The sequence below is a fragment of the Corvus moneduloides genome, chromosome 6, assembly GCF_009650955.1.
Source record: "Corvus moneduloides isolate bCorMon1 chromosome 6, bCorMon1.pri, whole genome shotgun sequence".
NCBI lineage: Eukaryota > Metazoa > Chordata > Aves > Passeriformes > Corvidae > Corvus > Corvus moneduloides.
Genome location: NC_045481.1, coordinates 36,904,272 through 36,925,836, shown reverse-complemented (window position 1 = coordinate 36,925,836; position 21,565 = coordinate 36,904,272). Strand labels below are relative to the sequence as shown.

The 21,565-nt window shown below is 39.9% G+C and overlaps 1 protein-coding gene across 3 annotated transcripts; it reads right to left on the bottom strand.

Annotated features, from left to right (window-relative positions):
- Positions 1-233: 233 nt before the first annotated feature.
- Positions 234-21,123, bottom strand: LOC116445231 (cytosolic phospholipase A2 epsilon-like). Of its 3 annotated transcripts, XM_032111624.1 has the most exons (21): positions 20,975-21,123; positions 20,593-20,676; positions 18,635-18,707; positions 17,692-17,828; positions 16,755-16,886; positions 13,783-13,823; positions 13,314-13,356; positions 12,931-12,994; positions 11,496-11,662; positions 11,262-11,354; positions 10,861-10,898; positions 9,570-9,705; positions 8,052-8,188; positions 6,826-7,048; positions 6,049-6,163; positions 4,944-5,081; positions 4,359-4,466; positions 3,717-3,908; positions 3,019-3,185; positions 1,992-2,172; positions 234-870 (listed from the first exon to the last, which is right to left on the bottom strand). In XM_032111624.1, the coding sequence occupies exons 1-21, from the start codon at positions 20,999-21,001 to the stop codon at positions 632-634; spliced, it is 2,535 nt and encodes an 844-aa protein (XP_031967515.1). In that variant the 5' UTR covers positions 21,002-21,123; the 3' UTR covers positions 234-631. The 3 variants fall into 3 exon arrangements, with proteins under 3 accessions (XP_031967515.1, XP_031967516.1, XP_031967517.1); XM_032111625.1 differs by lacking the exons at positions 13,314-13,356; positions 13,783-13,823; XM_032111626.1 differs by lacking the exons at positions 18,635-18,707; positions 20,593-20,676; positions 20,975-21,123 and having other exon boundaries at positions 17,663-17,742.
- Between the last annotated feature and the right edge of the window lie 442 nt (positions 21,124-21,565).

Sequence of the window (21,565 nt, the reverse complement as noted above, 5' to 3'; positions counted from 1 at the left end):
CTGCATTATCATTCCAGTCACCTGCACTCTTGAAAGCAGAGTTTCCTTCCAGTTTTCGTCTTCCACAGTTGAAATGACAGCTTTTCTTTCATCCGTCCTCAAAGGTTATTAACAAAGCTCATTGTTCCCTCGATATTTGATTTCTCGGTATCAGAAGGAAGAGTAACTTTTTCCCAAACTCACTAGCTGAGATGAGTCCATAGGACTTAATAAAACCCCCATACTTCAATTACTTCAACTCTAAAATTCTTATTTTTAATAAGATTATGCATGAGTACTTGGTATCTGAACAGTAGCTACTACTCTGCATGTATATTGTTGCATACAACAATAAGAAAACAAGATCTAAAAATGACCAGTTAAATACACTTTCTTAAGCAACCATTTTTCTAAGACAAGTGTGAGAATCTCATGAACACTACCCTGTCGGTTATTTGGATGGCAGGGGGAATAAAATTGTAGCAGCAGCTACACACCGACCATCTCACTCTTACAGAAGTCAAAGGAGTTGGTATCACAAATTCTGTTGCCATCACAAACATCTGTGAGCTTGCAGCAGGTGAATATTTATTAGTCCAGTACCAAAGCATTTGTGTATCTCCTTCTGATGAGATTTTTCAAATCACTTGCTTTAAGAGTGTTTACTTGAATTAGGTGATGAATACTTTTTAAGTCGCTTCTTTCGTTCCACTGCAGTTCGCAAAGCCTGAAGAATTAAATGTTTATTATTCAGGATGTTGTAGCTGCACAGGTTAAGGAGTTTGTTGAAATTCTCTTCAGTGTATGTAAGCAGGCCAGTGCCATAGGGAGCAGCACAGGTGGACACGTCTACTCTTCCCTGCTCCATCTCTGTGGGACCACGCTCCACATCTGAAATCAGAACGAAGCACAGCAATGGGATTGAGGTGGAAGACTGCAGTGCAAAATACACAGTTACAGATACAAGGAGATGAATTATCCCCTGAAAATGGTTCAAGATTTAATTACTGTATAGTAACTATGTCAGCTGCACTAATAAAATCCACTAGTTCGCTGCTTGGCTGCAGTCCAGAATTGACTGGCAGAACAACTTTCCATGCAAAATGCTTTCCTCTCTAAATTAAGGTTGTGCATCAGAATATTTCATTTTTTAAGATTTTGAATTTTGTACGTTTAACTTTTCAGTTGAGTTCTGAGATGACAGCTCCTTATCTACCAGCTGCTAGAAAATTACACCAGAGAGCTCCTGGATTGGGAATCCTCTCTATCAGGCGGCTGAGATTTTAAGCATGTGCAGCAGAACAAATAAGATAATGGACAGCATGAGGTCTTTTCCAATAAGATGGTTCATGGATTTTTGTTCTTTTTTTGAGGAAAGTTTCCTGGATCATACAAAATTAGCAATAAGAAAATTGGAGTTGATGCATGTAAAAGTATTTGTAAACTGAAACTCAATTTGCCAAGTAGGGGTTTTTTTCTGGTGAAACAAGCATTTCTTCTATTGCTGAACTAAAGAAAACAATCTGGCAACTTGTTAAAAATTACAGGTCTCAATCAGCCTTGTTACCCTGGCAGAGCCTTTGCTTCATTATATGTTTTCAGCACATTCTATTCTCAATTTTTTTTCATGTAAAAAAAGTAATTGAAGAATTCTAGATTTGTTAACCAAGTAAACATTATATCTCCTTATGAGACTGTTAGGTGACAGTGTTAGCTACCAGTGGATATAACTTAGTAGCTGTCTCCTCTCCTTTATTAGCAAAGGTACATGACCTGTTTTAAGTGCCAGAGGGAGTTTCCCTCAAGGTACAGCTACTCATGCTTTTATTTTTAAACCCCTTCATTCCAATCCCTGATTAGCTGGCCAATACTAAACGCATCACTACAGGACTGGGAATATAATAACTTAGCCAACTCAGAAGCTTGCCAGTGTCTTGTTTTGGAAGAGGAACAAATTCTATGGATAAACTGGATGAGACAATCTCAAAAAATTATTAATGCTGTCAACTTACTCGGTGCCTTGTATTTTTGGAAGGTATCACACACCAGTGGAAAATAAGCCAAGATTGGTGCCTCTAAGCTATCCTCAAACACGTAGCACTCCTTCAGGTGTTCCCGGTCTTCCTGGCTCAGCTCTGTGCTGGGGAATGGGATCCCATGCTCCAAACAGTACTCTGAGAATAGGTCCAGTGGCTGGCTCAACAGAGAGGAGAGATGCAACACAAAGAGAGGTTGAAATGAGACCACCAAGCCCCATAATGTTTTGCTGCAGTAGACAATCTGAGATTGATTAATATGTTTATAAATAATGCTAACTATGCACTGGAACAAACATACCATCTTAATTTTGATATATCTTGGGCAACAGAAATTTGGTTGATTTGCTAACACTGTATTTTTAAAGCAAGGTTTCTATTTACTGAAATTTATATGACATTCAGATAATTTTTGTGATTTAGTGGGCACAGTAGAGGATTTGGATAAGGAAACTTTGATTATGTGTGGCTTCTCAGATCAAAGGTTCTTAAATATTTGCATTCAGTGCATCTGTCTATGCCTTCATGTCCTCTTACAAATAAATTACATTAATTTCAATCATATGAGCCCCTCAAGGCTTCTTCAAATGCATAAAAAAAATCCTGACTAAAACTCATGCCAACACCAAGAGTCAAATGTAAAAACAAAACTTTTCATTCCAAAAATTTCAAAATTATGTGTCATGTACTAATTACATTGTAAAAGTTATTTAACTAACTGTTGAGGATCTTGGTAGCAGGATGACAGATACATAGAACAGGACATCTTCTATATGTCTGTGCTCATATGCCTGTCCCAGACAGACACTGAAACAGCCCTGATGAAGGCAGTGACATCATGGTCACAGCATTGAATAGTACCATTGATACAATCATTTAACTTAATAAAAACCAGACCATTTTCTGGAGAGAAAGAAAAAAAGAGAGAGAGAGACAGACAGCTGTGGTGGCAATTCAGCTGCTGGAGTCATACAGATAAAGAATCACTTCTTCAAAACATCACCAGAGTCTGTGATCCTCCACTGTAATTTAAATGGAGAATGACATCCACTTTCCTCTCTGGCCTCAGAATGGGTGGGCAGCTGGTGTTGATGAAGAAAGCTGTATCTATCAGCTTGAGATAGTCACTCATTTCATTCAGCTGGTTGGGAGAAGAATCCAGCACTGTGTCTGAAAGGAAAAAACTTTTATTATTAATTACTGCAGGATCAAGTCAATTTTTTTCAGAATTAGCGCAACAAGAGGAGAAAGAAAAGACAGATGATGTATATTAGTGCTTGACACAAAGCCCACAGTTAAGTATTTGTCTTTGACACAATTTTAGTATCTACAGATCAACTCTGAGATCAGTAAGAGGGAGCAGTTCTGAAACTCAGCTTCATCCAAAGTGATAAATTACTCTGCTTTTTCAACACGTGTAAATTTGTGGATATTTAATTTCCATCGAAGTTTCAAATCACTCTTTTATGGATTTTCCTAGAAAGAAAAGAATTTAAGCAAGGCTGCTGTGCTTTCTCCAAGACAGAATTGAGACCATGAGTAAATCATCTGGGGCTTGGCAAAACCCATTCCACAAACACGTTAATCAGATAGTATTAGTCAAATTTTGCTTTTATGATAAAACTTATCAAATACTTGTCCTCAGCAAGTATCAGCACCCGAATCTCCTTCAAAGATATATCTAAAGCAATTTACAATTACCTTTCCATATGCAAAAGCTCTCATTGTCCAAATATTTGTTATGTAGCTGCAAGCCCTTGAGAAAATTATGGTAAGTTGAAACCACTGGCCGTCCAGTCAACATCTCTCGAAGACTTTTGGAAAGGTAACCTTTGGGAATGGATAAGCAGGTTGTCTGTTCATGAGGCTTCTTGGGCAGAGCAGGATGGTCCCCTGCAGGAAGAACAAGAAGAGGGTATATGTCTGCATTTGGTCAGAGTGTTTCTCTGATAACAATAACAACCAAATCACTGTGGCCTCCAACCCCATCTGTGACTGAGTGCATGCAGAGTGTTCTGGGCAGTGGGTTTCAGCATCACACCATCACCTTGTTGTTCTCTGTCTGGCCTCTCCCTCCCCAAAGGGCTCTGGTAACCCTCTCATGACTAACAAAACTCCCCAGGGCTGTCGCACAGTGAGCAGCACAATGAGCAGCACAATGTTTTTTCCTGTTTTACAGCACAACTGTTTGTCTCTAGCTTTTCCTTCACTCTCAAGGGCTTGGTGTCCCCTAAGCCAGAAATAGGACACAAAAACAAGCCCTTTACCAAATGTCATGTTTCACATTTCAGAGAGGTGTGAAGAAAATGCAGATGCAAGAGAAAAGTAATCTAAAGAACTAACCAATGTCACGCTCAGTGTCTCGAGTCCATCTGTGCCAGAAGTGTTCTGAATGACCTGAGAGGTAGACAGCATCCATAAAACTCTGGGAAAATATATTGCTCCATGTGCCTTGAAAGTGTAGAAAAAAAGAAAAGGTGCCATACTTAATATTAGTTTGAATTTTTAGAGCACAGCTATGGCAACATACTTGGATCCAGTCTCTGTTTTAGTTATGAAATATTATGAATTTTCATATAAATATCAAATGCCATGCCATTCCACACGATATCTGGCTTACAATCAGGCCATTTCTGAATCTTGGCTGTCTATAAAAGTCAAGCTGTGAGTTTAAATACTTCAGATGATCAGTTTGTGTGGGGGTGTGTGTGTGTGGGGGGGGGTGTTCTATTTAGGTCTAACCTAACACATTCAGCAAATTAGTCACATTTGTCTCAAGAATTCGTTTCCTCTTTTGTCACTTTTGGCTGGTTTGTTTGAGATTGAAATTGCATCAGATACATTCTGTGGTGTACTAGTATTCCAACTTGCAGAGCACCTCTGTGTAGCCAGCTCTTAAGGTCACGTTTTCTTGCAATAATGAATTACCTTCCAAGAAGCAGATGTGGGATTCTGGGATCTTCTTCATCCGGTGACCCATGAAGAACTCACTACCAAAATCCTCTGAACGAACAAAGGCCCCATATTTCAGGAGACCCACCTCGTAAGGTGTGAACTCCACCCACTCTGCAAATAAGGCATCAAAGTGGGTTTATTGCAACTACCCAAACACATGTAAAAATCAGCTTAGAGAATCAGAAGCTGGAAAAACAAGGCCTACAGCTTCACCATGGTGGTGACAGCCAGTTCAAATCACCATGTTTTGAAACAAACAGGTGCCCTTCAGCATACATGAATGCAAAAGCCAAATTCATCTCCTCCACCAAAATCCATTCATCTTGGGATTCAGGTCCATTTCTGCACTAAGAAGCCAAACCTGGAGCTGAAAGTCCACTGATTGCAAAGGCCCTGCACATAGTGTGGCATTTTTAGTTCCCCTGAGTCAGCAATGACACCAGCTACTATTCGTTCTTAAAACTCTCATAATCACTGCCAAGAGGATAAAAAACCCAAACAAACACCCTCCCCACACAGAAACCTTGCAACTGTGCCTAGGAGCAGATGACCGGGTTCAGTTGCAGGACATCCTGCTTCATTTATGCTGGAAACACTATGGGAATAGTGATCAAGGTCGCTGATCATGGCACAGGGCACTGCCCCATCTCAGATCCCTCTCTGGCTGCAGGGAGCTGACTCCTGCTCACACCCCTCTCCATCTTTTCCTTTCTCCTCCCTTCCTTGCCTTCCTCCCCACTCTTCACAGCTCTCTTGGACTACTGCTTCCTGGGCAGAAGACCCAGCAGCTGAAAGGGGCTGTGGGGAGTAGGTGGGGATGAGTGAGAAAAGTAGTGGCTCTAAAAGCTGCCAGCAAAAGACATCTCCATCCCCCCACCGAGCAGTATCTACAGCACTGGTAGTTCCATAGTATTAGGACGCATGTTTTTCATCCAAATCAGAAAGCAGATATGAAAACAGGAGAAAAGAAATCAATTAAAAGATTTATTGGCTTGGACTTACAGTAAAGAGTTTTGGCAATAAATCAGCCTTAAAAGGAGACTCTTCAGGTTATAGGAGGGTATATGATAATCTGTACCTTTAAAATCCAAAGTGCTGAAATCATCCTTGACATTGAGGGACAGGTATATAGGGAGTGGATTCTGCCCCTGCTTAACTGCTAGTTGCTGATCCGAGAGTTTGTGAGTACTCTCCTGTTTACAAAGAGCAGAAGTCATTGTTAAAAGATGAACATGATGTATGGAGTTATTACAGTATCTAAACATGAACTATCAATGAAGTATCTGCTAAACCTCAGCAGGTTTTGTTCTGTGTGCTTCAGTAGTTTGGTCACACAAATGTGTTCATGTGTTATCTGCCATGAGCCCTCGCCAAGGCATTGTGCTTATGAGAGTTTTGGCGTGGGGGACATGGCAAAAATGCAAGAAAAGTGTTTGTACAGTCACAGGGATATGACTTGCTTTAAGGAAAGAAAGATATTTAGCTGTCTTGGAGATGCTGCAGAGAAAAGTCAGCCCAGATCCACTTCCTTTAACACAGCTTATGGGTGTATATTGCTATGCCTGAACTTAGCTCTGTCAGAGCCTTGTCTCCTCTGTGTGTTACTAGAATGATCACCTGACCCAAAATTAAAGATGGAAAATTGGTTTCCTTAACATCTTGAATTTTTACATGCTCAGACATCTCCTCCAGATGCTTACATTTTAGGGTTACTTTGTTACCTTTGTTCTAAAAAGCCAAACAATAAGTTCTTCAGATGTTTTGAGAGTCTTTTCTCTAACTGAATCCACAACCTTAGACATGGGAAGTTAGAAATCCTCTGAAATAAGAGAGAGAGAGAGAGAATATAAAATACCTGATCATGTAGCATACAATCAATGAAGAGTCCCCATAAATCTGTAAAGGACACCTTGTGCCCCTCTTGCTTTCTCTCACAAAGCTTATTTTCATAGTATTTCATATGATCCAAAGAGAAACAGCACAGCTTGCTCTTGGTCACGTGTTTCCTGATATCACCAATTGGCCCACTGAGATCCTTTTGTGACCAATTTGCATCTTCATATAACTTTGACATGGTCCTGGATAAAACAAAGATACCGTGGTTCACCACAGGGCCCATGACAATTCATTTGGCTTGTAACACACATAAGTGTTTTGTTTCAGGCTACATGAGGTTCTTGCCCTCCAACTTTTACCTTGGAAGAGCATTTCAAAGCTGAGGCAGAATTTAGACTTCATAATGATTTTTCTTTTTTCCCTGCACAGATACATTCAAAATCATCCTAAATTGTTTTTTCTCAGAATCAGAAGAGTAATAAAGCAACACTGATAACTTAACTCAAGCTTTTACTAGAATTACCATTTGTCCAAGCCACAGCTTCTGTCTGAGGCCAGTTCCCTCAGGTGGGTCAGACCTTGCGTGAAATGTTAAGCTGGAGTTTAGCAGCAAATATTGCCCTGGCAAGTGCAAGAGCCCCCTCCTTGGGCGTGCAGCAGGTGGGTCACCTCAGACTCCTGGCATACAGAAGGGCAGGCTTGAGCTGTCAGTTCCCAGAGCTCAAGCAGACTCCAGTCATCCCCTCTCATCCCCACCCCACTTGTTCTCTCTCACATACTTTTAGAGCAGCCCTTCAGAGGAAAAATGTTTTAAATCCCTTGACCCCTCCTGGTTTGTGCAAGGCAGTCACCACTGAGTGCATGAATGACATTTTGTGTTTCTCAGGGCTGTTCTTTTAAAGTCTGTTTTTCAAAGATGTGTAAGAGTTGAGCCAGAAAAATATTACAAGAGGACTTTTGAAGTGTTGCATGCAACTAGATAACAAGTCACCAAGGCAAACCATCCCAGCTTGTGCTCTTTTCTTTTTGTTTCTGTAAACACTTCAGTGCAGTTATAGAAATACTGTAATTCCCATTAGATTTGTTTCTTCTAGGAGGACAGCACTGAGTGGTCCCACGAAACAAGCGCCAAAAGGAAGCCAAGTGCCAGCATCAAGCTGAGTAAATTCATCAGTAAGGCAAAATTGTTCACCAGGTTATCACTTTGCTAACACAAATGGCAAGCACAAGCCCAACTCTCCTTACCATGTTGTGGCAGATAAGCCACTGATGTATGACACACAGTCCAAAACACCCAGCTCCTGGAGAGCCAGAAGACTGCCAAACATAGCCGTCATGGACCGCACTCCCCCTGCTGCAGTCACGACTGCCACCACTGGCACCTGCTCAACGCACAAAGGCACAGAGTCACTCCACTCATCACCAGAAGAAACATATGAGTGATGGCAATGCAGCAAAAAGTAACAGCAACACCTGATTCAGGTAGGTTTTGATTAATTCACCCTCTTCGGGCAGTGCCTAGGTGTGTGTTTGAGTTGTGTAAACTTTGGTGGAATTTAGTGTACACCAAAAGCATTTTCCTGATCAGTGATGCTTTGGAAAGTCAGGAGCTGTAAGTACAGTTCTTGTATGTGAAAACGTATTTTCAGATTTTCTCAATGTATTTAATTTTTCCTCAGCTGTCTCCTTCAGAACACATTTTAAAGTTCTGAGTATAAGGTCGGAAGAGCAGCACAAAACCTGCCTGCATAATTTTTCTTCCTCTATGTATATATACAAGACTTTCCATTTCCCAGACAGATGATGCCCAGCATTATAGATCTATTTTAACACCCTCTTTCTAACCCAGATTACCTCTACCTTCCCTGATATCAGTGCTATATATAATTTGGTTTTACGCTCTTCAGGGATGCAGCAATCCTGTTACATCCTCCCTTTTATGTATAGGCAGCACTTAAAAACTGATACAACAAATAATCAGTTTTAGGAATATATGATGCCATTACCTTTAATCTTGTCTTCACTGTATTTTACCATCTGCTTCGGGGGTTTTTTTTATTAATATGGCTCAAAACCCTTTTATTCTCATTTAATAACAGCAAGTCCTATTCTACTTGCTATTTAAGTTCATGAGCACTTTAATTTGGTTGACAAAGGCTGTCCTGCGCACACGGGATCTGAACAGAGCAGTGGAGGAAACACCACACAGGCACATTGTCCCAGACTCTTGCTCCAAGCACCACAGCCCCATAACAGATTATTGTCCACCAGTAATGGAGCAGCTACCTCTGAGTTCAGGGATCCCCAGGAGAGGAGGAAGCAAGAGGTAACACCAAAAAACACACAAGACAGATGCTACTGTACCAGTGTGCTGTGGGAGAGTTGCAGCCTTCTCTGTGAGCCTTGTGGTAGCAGAGAAGAGGTGACAAAGAGGAGAAATGGTCTCAGTCTGAGCCATCAGATTTCACCAGGCTTGGTTATACACACACCAGCTCGTCAGCAAATACAGCTTTTAGGTGCCCCTGAGTGAGGACAGAGGTTGGCAGAGAATAAAGGAGCTATAACTGACCTACTGACAGTTCCTCTTTCATCCTCTGTGCCAAAAACTTGGATATGGTCTTAGGTGCAAATGACAACCTGGCCTATACAATTTAGTCTAGAATATGTGGAAGAGCTATATGGGCAGTCATGCAAGTACATCACAGCCGCTTGTCCCAAAGTGGGTCATAATACTTCAAGTTCCCAAGATGCTGTCCCACATACCTCATCCTCCTGCAGGTCTTCATCTAGATGAAGAATATTTTTCAGAGCAGCAGCAACCACCTTCTTCCTTTTACCGATGAAATCCTTTTCCTCTGCACACAGATCAAACCCCAACCGCAAATCTAAATTCTTGCAACTGGAGGATAAGAACAGGACAAAGCATTGCCTGTAGCCATTTCTGCTGGAGACATTCAGCAAAACCAACAACAGTAAACCAGTTTAAAGTAACGATGCTTCCATATACATGAAAGTCCCCCCACGCAATTGAAAGCAGGTGTATGCACATCCCAGACCCTGTGTTTGTGCCTTCCTGTAGAGATTTTAGACCAGAATTATGTCCTGAACAATTTCACACAACGATAAGGAAGTTACATAAATAAAATATTCTGCTTGTTTAAAACAAGCAAACAAGCTGGATTCAAGCTGTTTCACATTGAACTCTGGTATTTGGACACCTCTTCACATTCTCTTGCTATGCGTTTGTTGCCTGAAGCACAAAGGGGGCTTAAGTACTTATTTAAACTTAACACACTTTAGTTAAAAGGACCCTAATACCGAGTTAGGCTTATCTTTACAAAGAATTTGTGCTCTATTTGAGTGAGGTGTCTCTTAAATTTATGCCTTCTGCACACTATTACAAAAATCATGTGCATGATTCATTCTGTAACCTTTTTTTTCCCACAGGGCTCCTGTTTCAGAGGTTTTTTTCAGAAGAGAAAGGGAAAAAAAAAAAAAAGCTCTCAGTCTCTCCTCTGAATATCATTCAGTAAAAACCTCTGATTTATCATTCACCTGAAACTAAGGCTTGCAATGAAGCTAACTCATCAACAGGGGGTAATGTTGCCCTTCAGAAAATCTCTGCAAGCCAGTCAATAAATTAATTACTGCCCATACGTTTCTTTGAAAAATGACCTGTAGATGTCTTGTAAATTCATAACAGTGCTAGAAACATATTAGAAATGTGGTACACATAAACGTGCATGTATTCTAGATAAACGTTACAAGACAGGGATGTTTAAGTATCAAAATTACAAAGTGTCAACAGTAGGAAAAACATTGTGATGGTTTATACCCCATAACTAGCTACCACCTATTCCATTCTAAATTCTTACAAACCAATTTAAAAGCTTTAAAAACTTTAAAGCATTTTATTAACCCTTCCCCATATTTTAGTCATCTTTATTATCTGTTTTGAAATTATCTACTTTAAGATGTAGCTTCCTCTCATCTAAAGGTGATACTATGAAAGGAGGTGGCCCAAGTAATTATTCAAAAGCAATAAAAGATTTACCTATTTTCCTCATTCACAGAAACTTCATAAGATTCCCCCTGGAAATCAAGAATGAAAACACCATAAATTTTAAATAGAATTGAAATTTTGTAAAAGCAAGTTCTACAGTACTAGCAATTATTCACATATATAGTCTAATGATAAATTTTTGGTCTCTTCTCAGGCCTTCAGCACACAATCCTCACTAACATCCTGCTTTTAAACTACTTTTAAAGCAGCCAGAAATTCTGAATATCCTATTTTCCCCCAAATCATAGTTATGTTTCTAAATGTAGGCAGAGCTAAGCATACAAATAACTCACTAATGCATTTTTAGTAACGAAATTAATACATGACCAGATATCACATACATACAGTTTACCTTGTTGAAAGAATTCCAAATACTGTCAAAGGATACTCACTCTCATCACTGTCACTTTCTTTCCCAAGTCCAGAGAATGGAGAGGCACAGCCAGGGGATTACTCACATCCATTTCCCTCCTACCTGAGCCATGCTGATTTAAAGAGGGGGAAAATGTTATAAGGAGAATATTATTTATAAACCCTAGACACAAAAACACCAGATAAGGGTTAACTCATGATTCTTCTCCCAAAATTTATGTTAGGTGTTATCATTATCCATAAGCAAAACATACACAACAGAAAAAATGCTCCTTTGGCAGAGTCATGAGCAGTCTGGGTTGACTGTGCTTGATATAGTGGAACCTGGTGGTTTCACTGCTTCCTGGTCTGGAGTGAGGACCTTTGGAAATATCCTGGATTTCTTCATAAGATCCTTTCATTGTGAATGTGAAATCTCTCCCTAAGAACAAAAGCAAACCGCAGGGAGAGGTTAACTGCACCTAGCCCTGAAATTAGCAAATAAAAGTGCCCCAAGTTAAGCCCAGCAGCCTTAACTAAGGTTAATTTGGACCACAGTGTTTTTCTTCCCCTGTGACTAGTGTGCAGTACCTGGCCCTTTGAGCTCCCCTGGACTGGAGGGCCTCAGAACTGACCAGCTCTCAAGCTTGTGATACTCAGAGAACTGATCCCAAAAGCCAGTGGCAGAGTCTGGACTGCCATCCCTGACTCCTCGAGGCTCAACCCTTCATCCATTGAGAAATGCAAAGGCATCTGTTGTGAGTATTTCACCAACTTAAATTAAGGGGAATTAAACTGAGGGGAATTTTTTGCAGGCACCTTTGTGCATAATTCTTTGTGTGAAAGCATGTGGGAATTGATTTGAATACCCCATAGCAGGTGTAGTATGAATGTGACCGTCTTACATCCCTAATTAAGTTACTTATCGTTGTGCTTATAGGAAATCCCACTGAATTGCTTTGTAAATGTTAAATTACATGATGATTAAGTGGTTCTGAATCCTTTAGACAAACGATCAAGTCTGAGGCTAAGTTTGGCAAGAGGGTCCACCCTGAAACTCACAGCTCAGTGTGAGGATCTCCTCCACTCCTGGTACCCTTTCCTTTTCCATCTTTATCTTTTTGCATCCCCAGTCTCCACATAAACAATTCTAGATTGATTCTAATCTGATTTTTCTTTGTATGTTTCAGGTATGAAGTAAATAACAGATAGAACCTTGCCATCAAACTTTGTCACACTTTTACAAATTTATATTAAACCTGCATTTGCTGATGTCTTTGCCAGGGATTCTTTAAGTGACCTAAACCATTTGTGACACCCTGCCTGGTGACAGAGAGTGTGTGTTACAGCAGTGGATGCCGCTAGCGGCATTCACATCCCCTGAGCTTTCACTGAAGTCTTTCTCCTCCTGAGAGTTATGTCTCCATTCTTTTACTTTCTGTTTTCACCAGAAAACAGAGCTAAAGGTACTTCAGTTCCATCACACTGCAGTGATGTTTCCAAGTCTCCCAGCCACCTTCACAGTTGAGAAGCTACACAGTCAAGCCTTCTTCTGAGGATTCTCACTATCAGCAAGTAGGTAATTCAGGAAACCCTTCAAACCCCAAGCAGCCCTGATAGACTAAAACAGACCAAATATTTATCCAGATTCAGCTGCATTTCCCATAGCACAAAAAAGCAGTGACAAACAATTTAAATCAGTAAACTCACTTTTGTGAGAACTCTTCATTTTTGTTTCATTCACATGTACTTCCAAACAGGAAACTTCACGAGACTGGAAGAGAGAAGCAGTAAAATCACTGGTCACAGAAACAGTTCAGGATTATCACTGAGGTTGTAGGGGTCCTGTAGAAACACCATGCTTGGCCATGATGGTCTGTGGGCACGAAGAATTTGTAGAAGCTGATTATCTTGTACAAATCTTGTGAATAATACTGTGGTCAAGAACACCAGAATAACTGGGGATCTGTCATTACATTTAAATACCATTCAGTCCCCAACAGTTAACACAAGAAATTTTTCTCCCTGTCTTCCAACCACATCCTTCAGTTTTGCCTTACTGTAAGATTGGCATATAAAAAAATTATAATTACCACTAGTACGCCATTAGTAATTATCTTCTCAGATACACCTGGTCTGAAAAGCAAAACCAAAAAGGTTTATTTAAAAGTGCATATATAAGCAATAAACCTCCAAAAGCAAATAGTTCTCTGAGCTCAGTTTTTCTAGCTGACAAGTACCATCAGCACTTCTATCTTTCCCCTCTGTCTTGCATCCTCTGCCAGATCACAGTCCCACACCTTCCCAAGGATTCTCCTTCTTTCTTATTGCTCCTGATGAGTATCATCTCTCTTAGGCTGAATCACAAATAAACGCCCATTCTCAGCCATAAACAGTGAGACTATCACTCAAATTCAGGCGAGAAAAGCAACAATGGAGAAGATGTTGAGGTGGGGCATCTGAAAGCAGGTACATGGAGCCACTTCTCCAATGCTGCATTACCACTCCCTCTAAAATACAGTTTTCTGATGAGAACCTCTTTAACATTTAGGCTTTACTTACATGTTTTCCAGCAGAAATTCCACTTCTAGTTCTTCCTGATTCTGAAAATAGGATTTACTTTTAACTTATGAATGAAAAAACATTTTCCTCTGATACAATTCTGACAATTTTTTTAAAATGCTCTCTGTTCCCACACCCTCTACATCATAATATGAATGGATACAGTTTTCTGTGGCCACCCTTTGATTTCACCTCTCCACTGCTCTGCTGTTTACAAACCAGCTGTCCCCACCAAGAAAGAGAAGATTAAGTATCACAGAATAGGGAGCAAGGGTCCTATTATTTATTTATTAGTAGGATAAGACATGGGCCAATCGATGCTGAGGAAGGGAAGACTAGCAGGTGAATGACGTAGGAGAACATACTTAAGAATGAATGGACCTAGTACAGTGAATAAATAGGGAGTATGCCTTGGTTAAAACAAAAGAACTTTCAAAGTAAAATGATTAAACATTAAAAAAGGGTGGGACGAGGGACAAACTTGGAAAATAAAAACTGCCAGGGTGAAGGGAAGAAGAGAGAAGACTGAAGCTGTGAAGGGAAATCACGGAAAGAGCTCAGGAGAGACAAATCAAGAGGAAGAGAGACAGGAAAAGTATAAGAATGAGAACAGCAACAGAGTAGCAAACCAACATATAAAAGAGACTGAATAACTGTATTGCTTCAGCCACTTGCTGCTCTGCGGGATACAGCTAATCCAGGAAATACCACACTAAAAAACTATATCAAAGAGATCTTCTGAATCGACCACAGGGAGGAAAACACTAGTTATTGGATGATACAAATCTCTTTCGGCCAAGTGATGAAATACTTTTTCTTTCATATTCGGAATAACTAACATTCACTGAAAAATATCACTTCTGTCTGGCTGCACATCACACTTTAACTTTGTGAAATGACTTTGAAAAACATGCCAAATCTGACAATGCAGCTGCCATGGTAAACTTATCTTTACAGTAAAAGTAAAGAGCAATTTTGTATTTCATAGTTCATATCAGTAAATAAGACATCTCTGATGGCTTCTCTTACAGCTGCATCTGTGGCATGTAACCCAGCAGTAGGTAGTTCTGCTTGCTAATTTCTCCCAAAGTCTCTATTTCATGAGAATTACAATGGTTATAAGATTGTAATAGAAGGCTGAGGCACAGATTTTAGAAAGCAGTCACCTCACAAGATGCAAGACAGACTGTATCAAATATCTGATTGTGCCCAGACTGTACTATCCACCCTATCTGATGGTCTATTCCACCTTTGTCCAAAGAATAGCAGAAACAAGGTTCAGAACAACCTGGCTCATAGCATCTGCCTAATTGTGCTTGCCTTATGTTCCCATCCTTCTTATGCTGTTTTACACTCACACAAATTATATTTAAGTCCCGCTCACATATTTGTGGGTGAAAAACCCAGAGCATAGCAATGGAAATACTTGTTACGCCACAGAGAGCAGGAGGCAAAGCTATCCTGCTGCTCTGACATCACCCATCTGACCTCCTCAGCCCTCCTTCTGAGATACCTTGGTAGATTAAAGAAATCATTATGGGCAGAGGTGGCTCTACAGCCTATTATTAACATTGCCCAGGCTGTTGCATTACTAAATAACTTTCAAAAAAAAAAAAAAAACCCAACCCTTACGTCTTCTAAAAATCCATGTACAGACCATAATCTGCGATGCCTCATGGGTGCCTAATTTGTCACAAACCAAAGAAGGGCATCTTGACCAGGATGTTCCTGAGAAACAGCTCACCTAGTCTGACCTCCACCACTTCCACCTTGCTAATAGGCTAAGACAGCTCTGCACATGCCTCAGAGCAAACTCAGGGTTTGAATCACACCTGGAATTATCTCAGTCACATGAGGCTTTTTCTGAGGAAGGCTGTAGCCAGCTGGAACAGGTTTAGAAAGCAGTCCTTAGTAAGGATTGGCCTTCTAAAAGAGTAGCTAATAAACACTCTCCAAAGCAGTAATAATATGAAAAACAGACAAGAGTGTTTCCCAAAGAGCCTGTCTGACACAGTGATATAGAAATAAACGGAGCACATCAGTTCCCGGGAACTGAAGATTGAAGCCCTTGGCAGAAGAGTGAAAAAGCCCTGAAGTTCTGTCACTACACCCTCCAAACAGAGGTGGTGTTACATTTTGCAGAAAGTAATCTGAGTACATATTCTGCTCTCTTTGAAGACGAGTGCGTTTTCTCTACCTCTCCTCTCAGCAACTTCATCCACTCAGTGTTTCATAAGATACTCTTTATCTCCTCTTTAATACAACCAAATACAATATTCTTTGAGACACATGCAGCAAATAAAACTCTTAGGTCATACAGTCAATTAGAAAAAAATAAAATACTGATGATATTCGTCAAGGCCTGCCCCTTCTGTGCTGGCTCAACCCCTCTAAAATAAATTTGTAATGCTGTAATGAAGGAGCATAAGCAGACTTGCTGAGATTTTTTTTTCTTCAAGTTGTTTATTAGAGGAGGAAAAAACCCTAATATATTATTACAAGAATGAAATACTTCATTAAGAAAGCACATTATCTGAAATAACTGGCCAAAATCCCTGGTAAAGCTGAGAGGAGATACCCCTATGAGCTACTTGCCAAAGGGTAAGGGCAACTGCCTGGAAAGGGGAACAGGGTTGTTCCCACCCCTGCTCTGCCAGTCTCCTACAAAAGTGATGAGACCCCCTAAACATCAGCTTCTTAATTTTTGACTCTTATTCTCTGATTTTTCAAAATATATTTTTGAAATTTAAAAAAAAAAGAAAAAAAAATTAAGAATAGGAGAAGCATTTTGCATCTAATTCTAGTCACAACAGGGGATGTTTGTGATCCTTCTCCTAAAACCCAAGCATTTAACTTTTTTTAGTAACATCTTTTTTAACAAAGTTTCTGTGTGACACCAATTAAATGTTTAATAAAGGTAGTAACTTGAGACAAAATTCTAAACAAGAGTATTATTTTTTCTATCCACTCACCTCTGGATTCAACTCAAAATGCAGGCGAACTTTTTCTCCAGGTTGGATTTTAGCCACATCAAAGCGAACAGTCATAAGCTGGTCATCTGGTGTAAAAGTATCCTCATCACAGACTGTCAGCTCCAGGATGTTCTGAGAGAGGCAGAGAAGGATGTAAATGACACATTCTGGCACTACTGAGCCCAAAAGGAAGGTCCAGCAAGAGCCAACATTCAGCCCTCATGTTGTTCATGTGGACAGACTCCTGTGACAGCATGGAGCTCAGCTCACAGCCCGTGTGGCTCAGACTGCAGAGCCAGGGACTAACCCTAACAGAGGTAAATCATCACATTTGGCAGCCAAAAAGAGCTCCAGAGAAGAGGAAATATAAGTGACATGTATGATGGTAACATGCACCAGGCAGAGCAGAGTTACACATGCTATTCCTCAGATCATTTGTGGATTCAAAATTACTACCTTGAGAAATTTTGGCATTTCATCAAAAAGCAATAATAAAGGGGAAATTCTTAGCCCTTTACAAACGGAAGTTAAAGCACACTACCAAACTCTTAACCAGATCTGAATTATAGCAATTCCCCTCACAGTTCCTCAGGGCTCAGATTGCCCATGGAAGCATGAGAAGATGCAGCGCTATTAAACCATGAGAAGTTGACTCAGAGTCTAGACTTGGTATCACTTGCACTCTGACTGCTCATCTATTTCTGCTAACTCTATAAACATTTTAACAGTTTTTTACAACTGTTCTGGGACAGGAAGAAGCATTCAACCTAATTCCAGATACTCCACTACCTTCTGAGTTTAAACTATTTCTTTCAGTCATGTTAACTGAGTTCAAGGTCTGTGTGAGCCTCAAGGGTCTCATAAAGAGCCTGCACACAGCAGGTGAAGATGCCCTCTTTAGCAAGCACCTGCTCACTGTCCCAGCAGCAGATCCCACCTTTACTTCACTCTGTATCACGAAGTGGAAAGTTTCATTCCAGACAGGGTTTCTGCAGTTGCGTACAGTTCTTGTCTGGGCTTCCTGACATGAAGCTGTTGGCAGCCACAGCTTGACATAGCAATCAGTCTGGCTCCCTGTGTTAACAAGTTGCATGATTAGTACAGCAGAACTTTGTTATTATTTCTTTTGCCCAGTCAGGGAAAGAAAAGCTTAACCTCTGAGGAGTCCTAAATATTTCATTAAACCCAAAGGAAAATATTCTGAGCTTAGAGTTATTTAACTTTTCTATTTAGATTTATATCTGTTTCAAACAAAGTCAATTTTAAGCCACTAATTCCGTATGATAACAAGAGCCAAAGTATTTTATTTCAACAGTATTTTATTTGAACTAAGTACTCTGGCTCTTGTGATTTTTTAACACCTGTTTTCAAATATTTGGCAGTTTCCAAAAAAATTCATATACTACTTCACTTATTGAAATGCCACTTTTTAAAATTAAATGGAAATTTTAGTTTTACATCTAATTGTAATGCACAAGTCATCCACACTGACAGAACAATGAAGACACAAACACAGCAACATCCAAAGCAACTACTGATTTTTCCTGTATCTTTCACAAAGATGCTCCTTTCAGAAGGGAATTGGGCAACCTGGAAAAAGAGGCACTGAAGAATTAGAAGAAAGGGAAATACGACAGAGCAGCTGATAAAGGGAAGGATAACTTCTTCTCCAACAAAGAATTTCTAGTCTATTTCCTTTCTGGTTTTAAGTGTTTTCTAAGTTATTTTGAATTTAAATGAAAATTAAAATAAATACAACTTCTTCACCCAAAACCTCCTGAAATATTACTGTAATCCAAGCAACAGGTGTACAAGAGTAATAAAATCAGGTGACAGTAATTTTCTTGCTAAGCTATAAATATGCCAGCAGTGATACTTACACAGATCCGCTTTGCGGAGATTTCTCATGCTTATAATTTTTACAGAAAGCCAGCACAACTGAGGTACTTCTGGCTGCAGAATAATGGGAAAAATACCTTAATTATTAGCAATTAACTCAGATATAAATAACATGGCTTATCCTATAACACCACAAAGGGCATTCTGTCATTAACACAGTGAATATGCTTTCATTTTAACTGAGATGTTTTCTGAGAGTAAATACTTTCTTGTGATTTGACATTGCATAAAGATGACCTGTCATTCATAACTAGGGTCTACATTAATCAAAATGAAACCTCATTAACACAGCAAGCAGAATGGATATATGTGTATAAACCAGGGTTTTTAAAAGAACCAGGAGTGAAGAAAGCAGGAATCACTAAATAAAGCTCTAAACAATGTAAGAAAATGGAAAGCTGAGAACACAAAGTAAAACTGGCAGTGTGTTGGATTATGTAATTAAACACTAATAAGCAAGAAAAGCTATAATTGTATGTGAATGCACATACACAAAAAACAAAGGCACAAAGGCACAAACAGGTGATTCAGAATGTCTTGGCTTAATCAGGACAAACCTAGGCTGACCTGATTGATCTACCAAGGAGAAGCACTGAGGCATAGCAATATTGACATCCCACAGTGTAGGGTTCTACAGGGGAATAGCTTGAAGGCTCCACAACTCTCTCCATTTTTTCTGCTCTCACTCCACTCCCCATCACAGCTACATGCAACCCTACACTTGGTTACAGGAAAAACAAGACAGTGTTGAAGAGCATCAAAAGTAAAATAATACATGCAGAAGCAGTATCTCCATTAATTAAATTGAAAAAAGCAATTAAATCTCCAAAGAATCATGATTTCTGAGAAACTGCCTGCTTAGGACCTGCTTGTGTACCTCTTATTTTGATACACCACTGTCCTGACAGACAGAAGCAGACTGAACATCTAGAAATCAGTAAGTCACCAAGCCAAATGTTATTTACAGCCTACTGAAAAGATTCTCAACTCAACACTTTTCTCTCAGAAAGTGTCCTTTGAACAAAACCAGAAGGTCTGAAAGAAGCCCATCAACCTCAGCACAATTTTTGACAGCAGTGTTTCTGGAGATGGAGAATGAAAGAAGAACATGATCCTAATTGCTGCAAGCTCAACATTTCATCCCAAATACAGAGGATTAATTTTTCATCCTCATCTATATCCATGAGTTTGGAGAAAACTTATTCATGAGACGGCTTAAGTACTAAGCAACTATACAGACACAAACACAATTATTATTCCATAGTGCTAGCAGTTAGTTAATTCACTGGTCTCCCAGATCTAAGAAAGAGTTAGCTTCATATTTTTGCACTGAATACAGCTAGGAAACAGATTGAGAAAACCCAGGGGAGAAAAAACATATCATACTATTTTCATTTTTAAGTTACTACATATCTTTTCAACCAGCCATTACTCATAAAACTGATTAATTTGTAACGTATCTTGTATGTACCATATTCAGTACTTTCCAAAACCAGTTCATCTTCATAAAAATCAGTGTTCAGAAGTGGCAGACATTGGAGTAAGCCATTTTATTTGCTGATCTGCCTCCATAAAGTAAAGGAAAAACAATATAAGAACTAAGCCTTGGGTGTTATGAGGTATGACTACCATCATATAATCATACCACAGTAAACCAAGACTAAAATCCAGCTCTCCCAGTTCCTTGCCTAGCATTTAAACCACAAGTTCATCATCTTCCCAACCCCTAAGTCACAGTGAATGCTTTGCACTCTAGAGAGCACACTCACAGAAGAAGCAAATATTCACTTAACTAACTGTTAATAAATGTCACTTCTCACAGTAACAGTTAAGCTTGGGGAGAGACTGGAAAGGCTGACAAAGACTGCAGGTAACAATGCCATCCTTTATGCCCTGCAGCTCTCTCCTTGCAATCCAAAAACTGCCTTCTATACAGTACCTCATCTTCAGCGCTGCACGGTCTTTCATGATCCCTCCTCCTGATTCCAATCTTCCTGTGCAGGTTTGCTTGGATGAACCAATCCTGGGGACAAAGAGCCAAAAGAGGGGCCAGTGATGAAACCCAGCAGTCAGTCATTTTCAGTTTCTACTCAGATTCACCACAGCAGTATCAGGAGACCCTAGCACTTCTCCCGTTTCTCCTCTACATGATGAGATATATCCATCTCACCAAGACCATCTACCTGCTTCTTTTACTAATACATCTGCCTACTGTAGACACATTTGAAATTTAAGGATCCGTTTTTCCCAAGCATTTCCTTTTGATGAATCTCAAATCAAGCCAAAGAGATTCTTCTGCCCCACCACTGATCTTCTCTTACCAAAGGTGAACAGGCTGACGATGCCATCAGTATCTTTGTTTCATAAAAAGCACCACAGTAACACTCCAGTCTGTGTGTCTCCCAGCTGGTAGGTGCTCCTGGACCACAGTATTTTCCAAGCAGCTGTGGCAGAGAAGAAGAGTTGTATAGATTGACTCATGGCTCCACCTCCCACTGATTTCAAAAGCACAGATGATGCACTTGTTCTGTGCCACATGAAGACTTGCTTTTTCTTTTTTTTTTTCTTTTTAACACCACAGTGATTTAGGGGGAAAAAGGAGATGGGTCAAACATTTTATCATAGGCTAATCCCAGAATCAAGTCATTATCCACCACCATAAGCTCTGAATAAGTACACACAGAGGTATTTAGCTTTTATTAGGATTTTAGCTTTTATATTTTTCATATCCTGTAATGTTTTAGTGTGCATCTCTATGACTCCATATAGACTATTAGCTCCTGTTCTCCCATTCTGGTCAGACAAAACAAATCCTCTCTAGGCCTGGACTTCAAGGACACCTTACTGTCTCAGGCCCCGAAATATGTACACAAAGCCTCTAAAGGGGGGAACAAACTTGGGGTAATGACTTC

Bases quoted from the DNA above. Each gene is read 5' to 3' on its own strand.
- LOC116445231 (XM_032111624.1), bottom strand. From the start codon at position 21,001: ATGGCATCGTCAGCCTGTTCACCTTTG. The intron at 17,829-18,634 runs GTAAGTATCACT...TTGTTAACACAG, and splicing joins TCTCCGCAAAGCGGATCTGT to GGAGCCAGACTGATTGCTAT. The intron at 13,357-13,782 runs GTAAGTAAAGCC...TTTGCTTTTCAG, and splicing joins GAATTTCTGCTGGAAAACAT to ACCAGGTGTATCTGAGAAGA.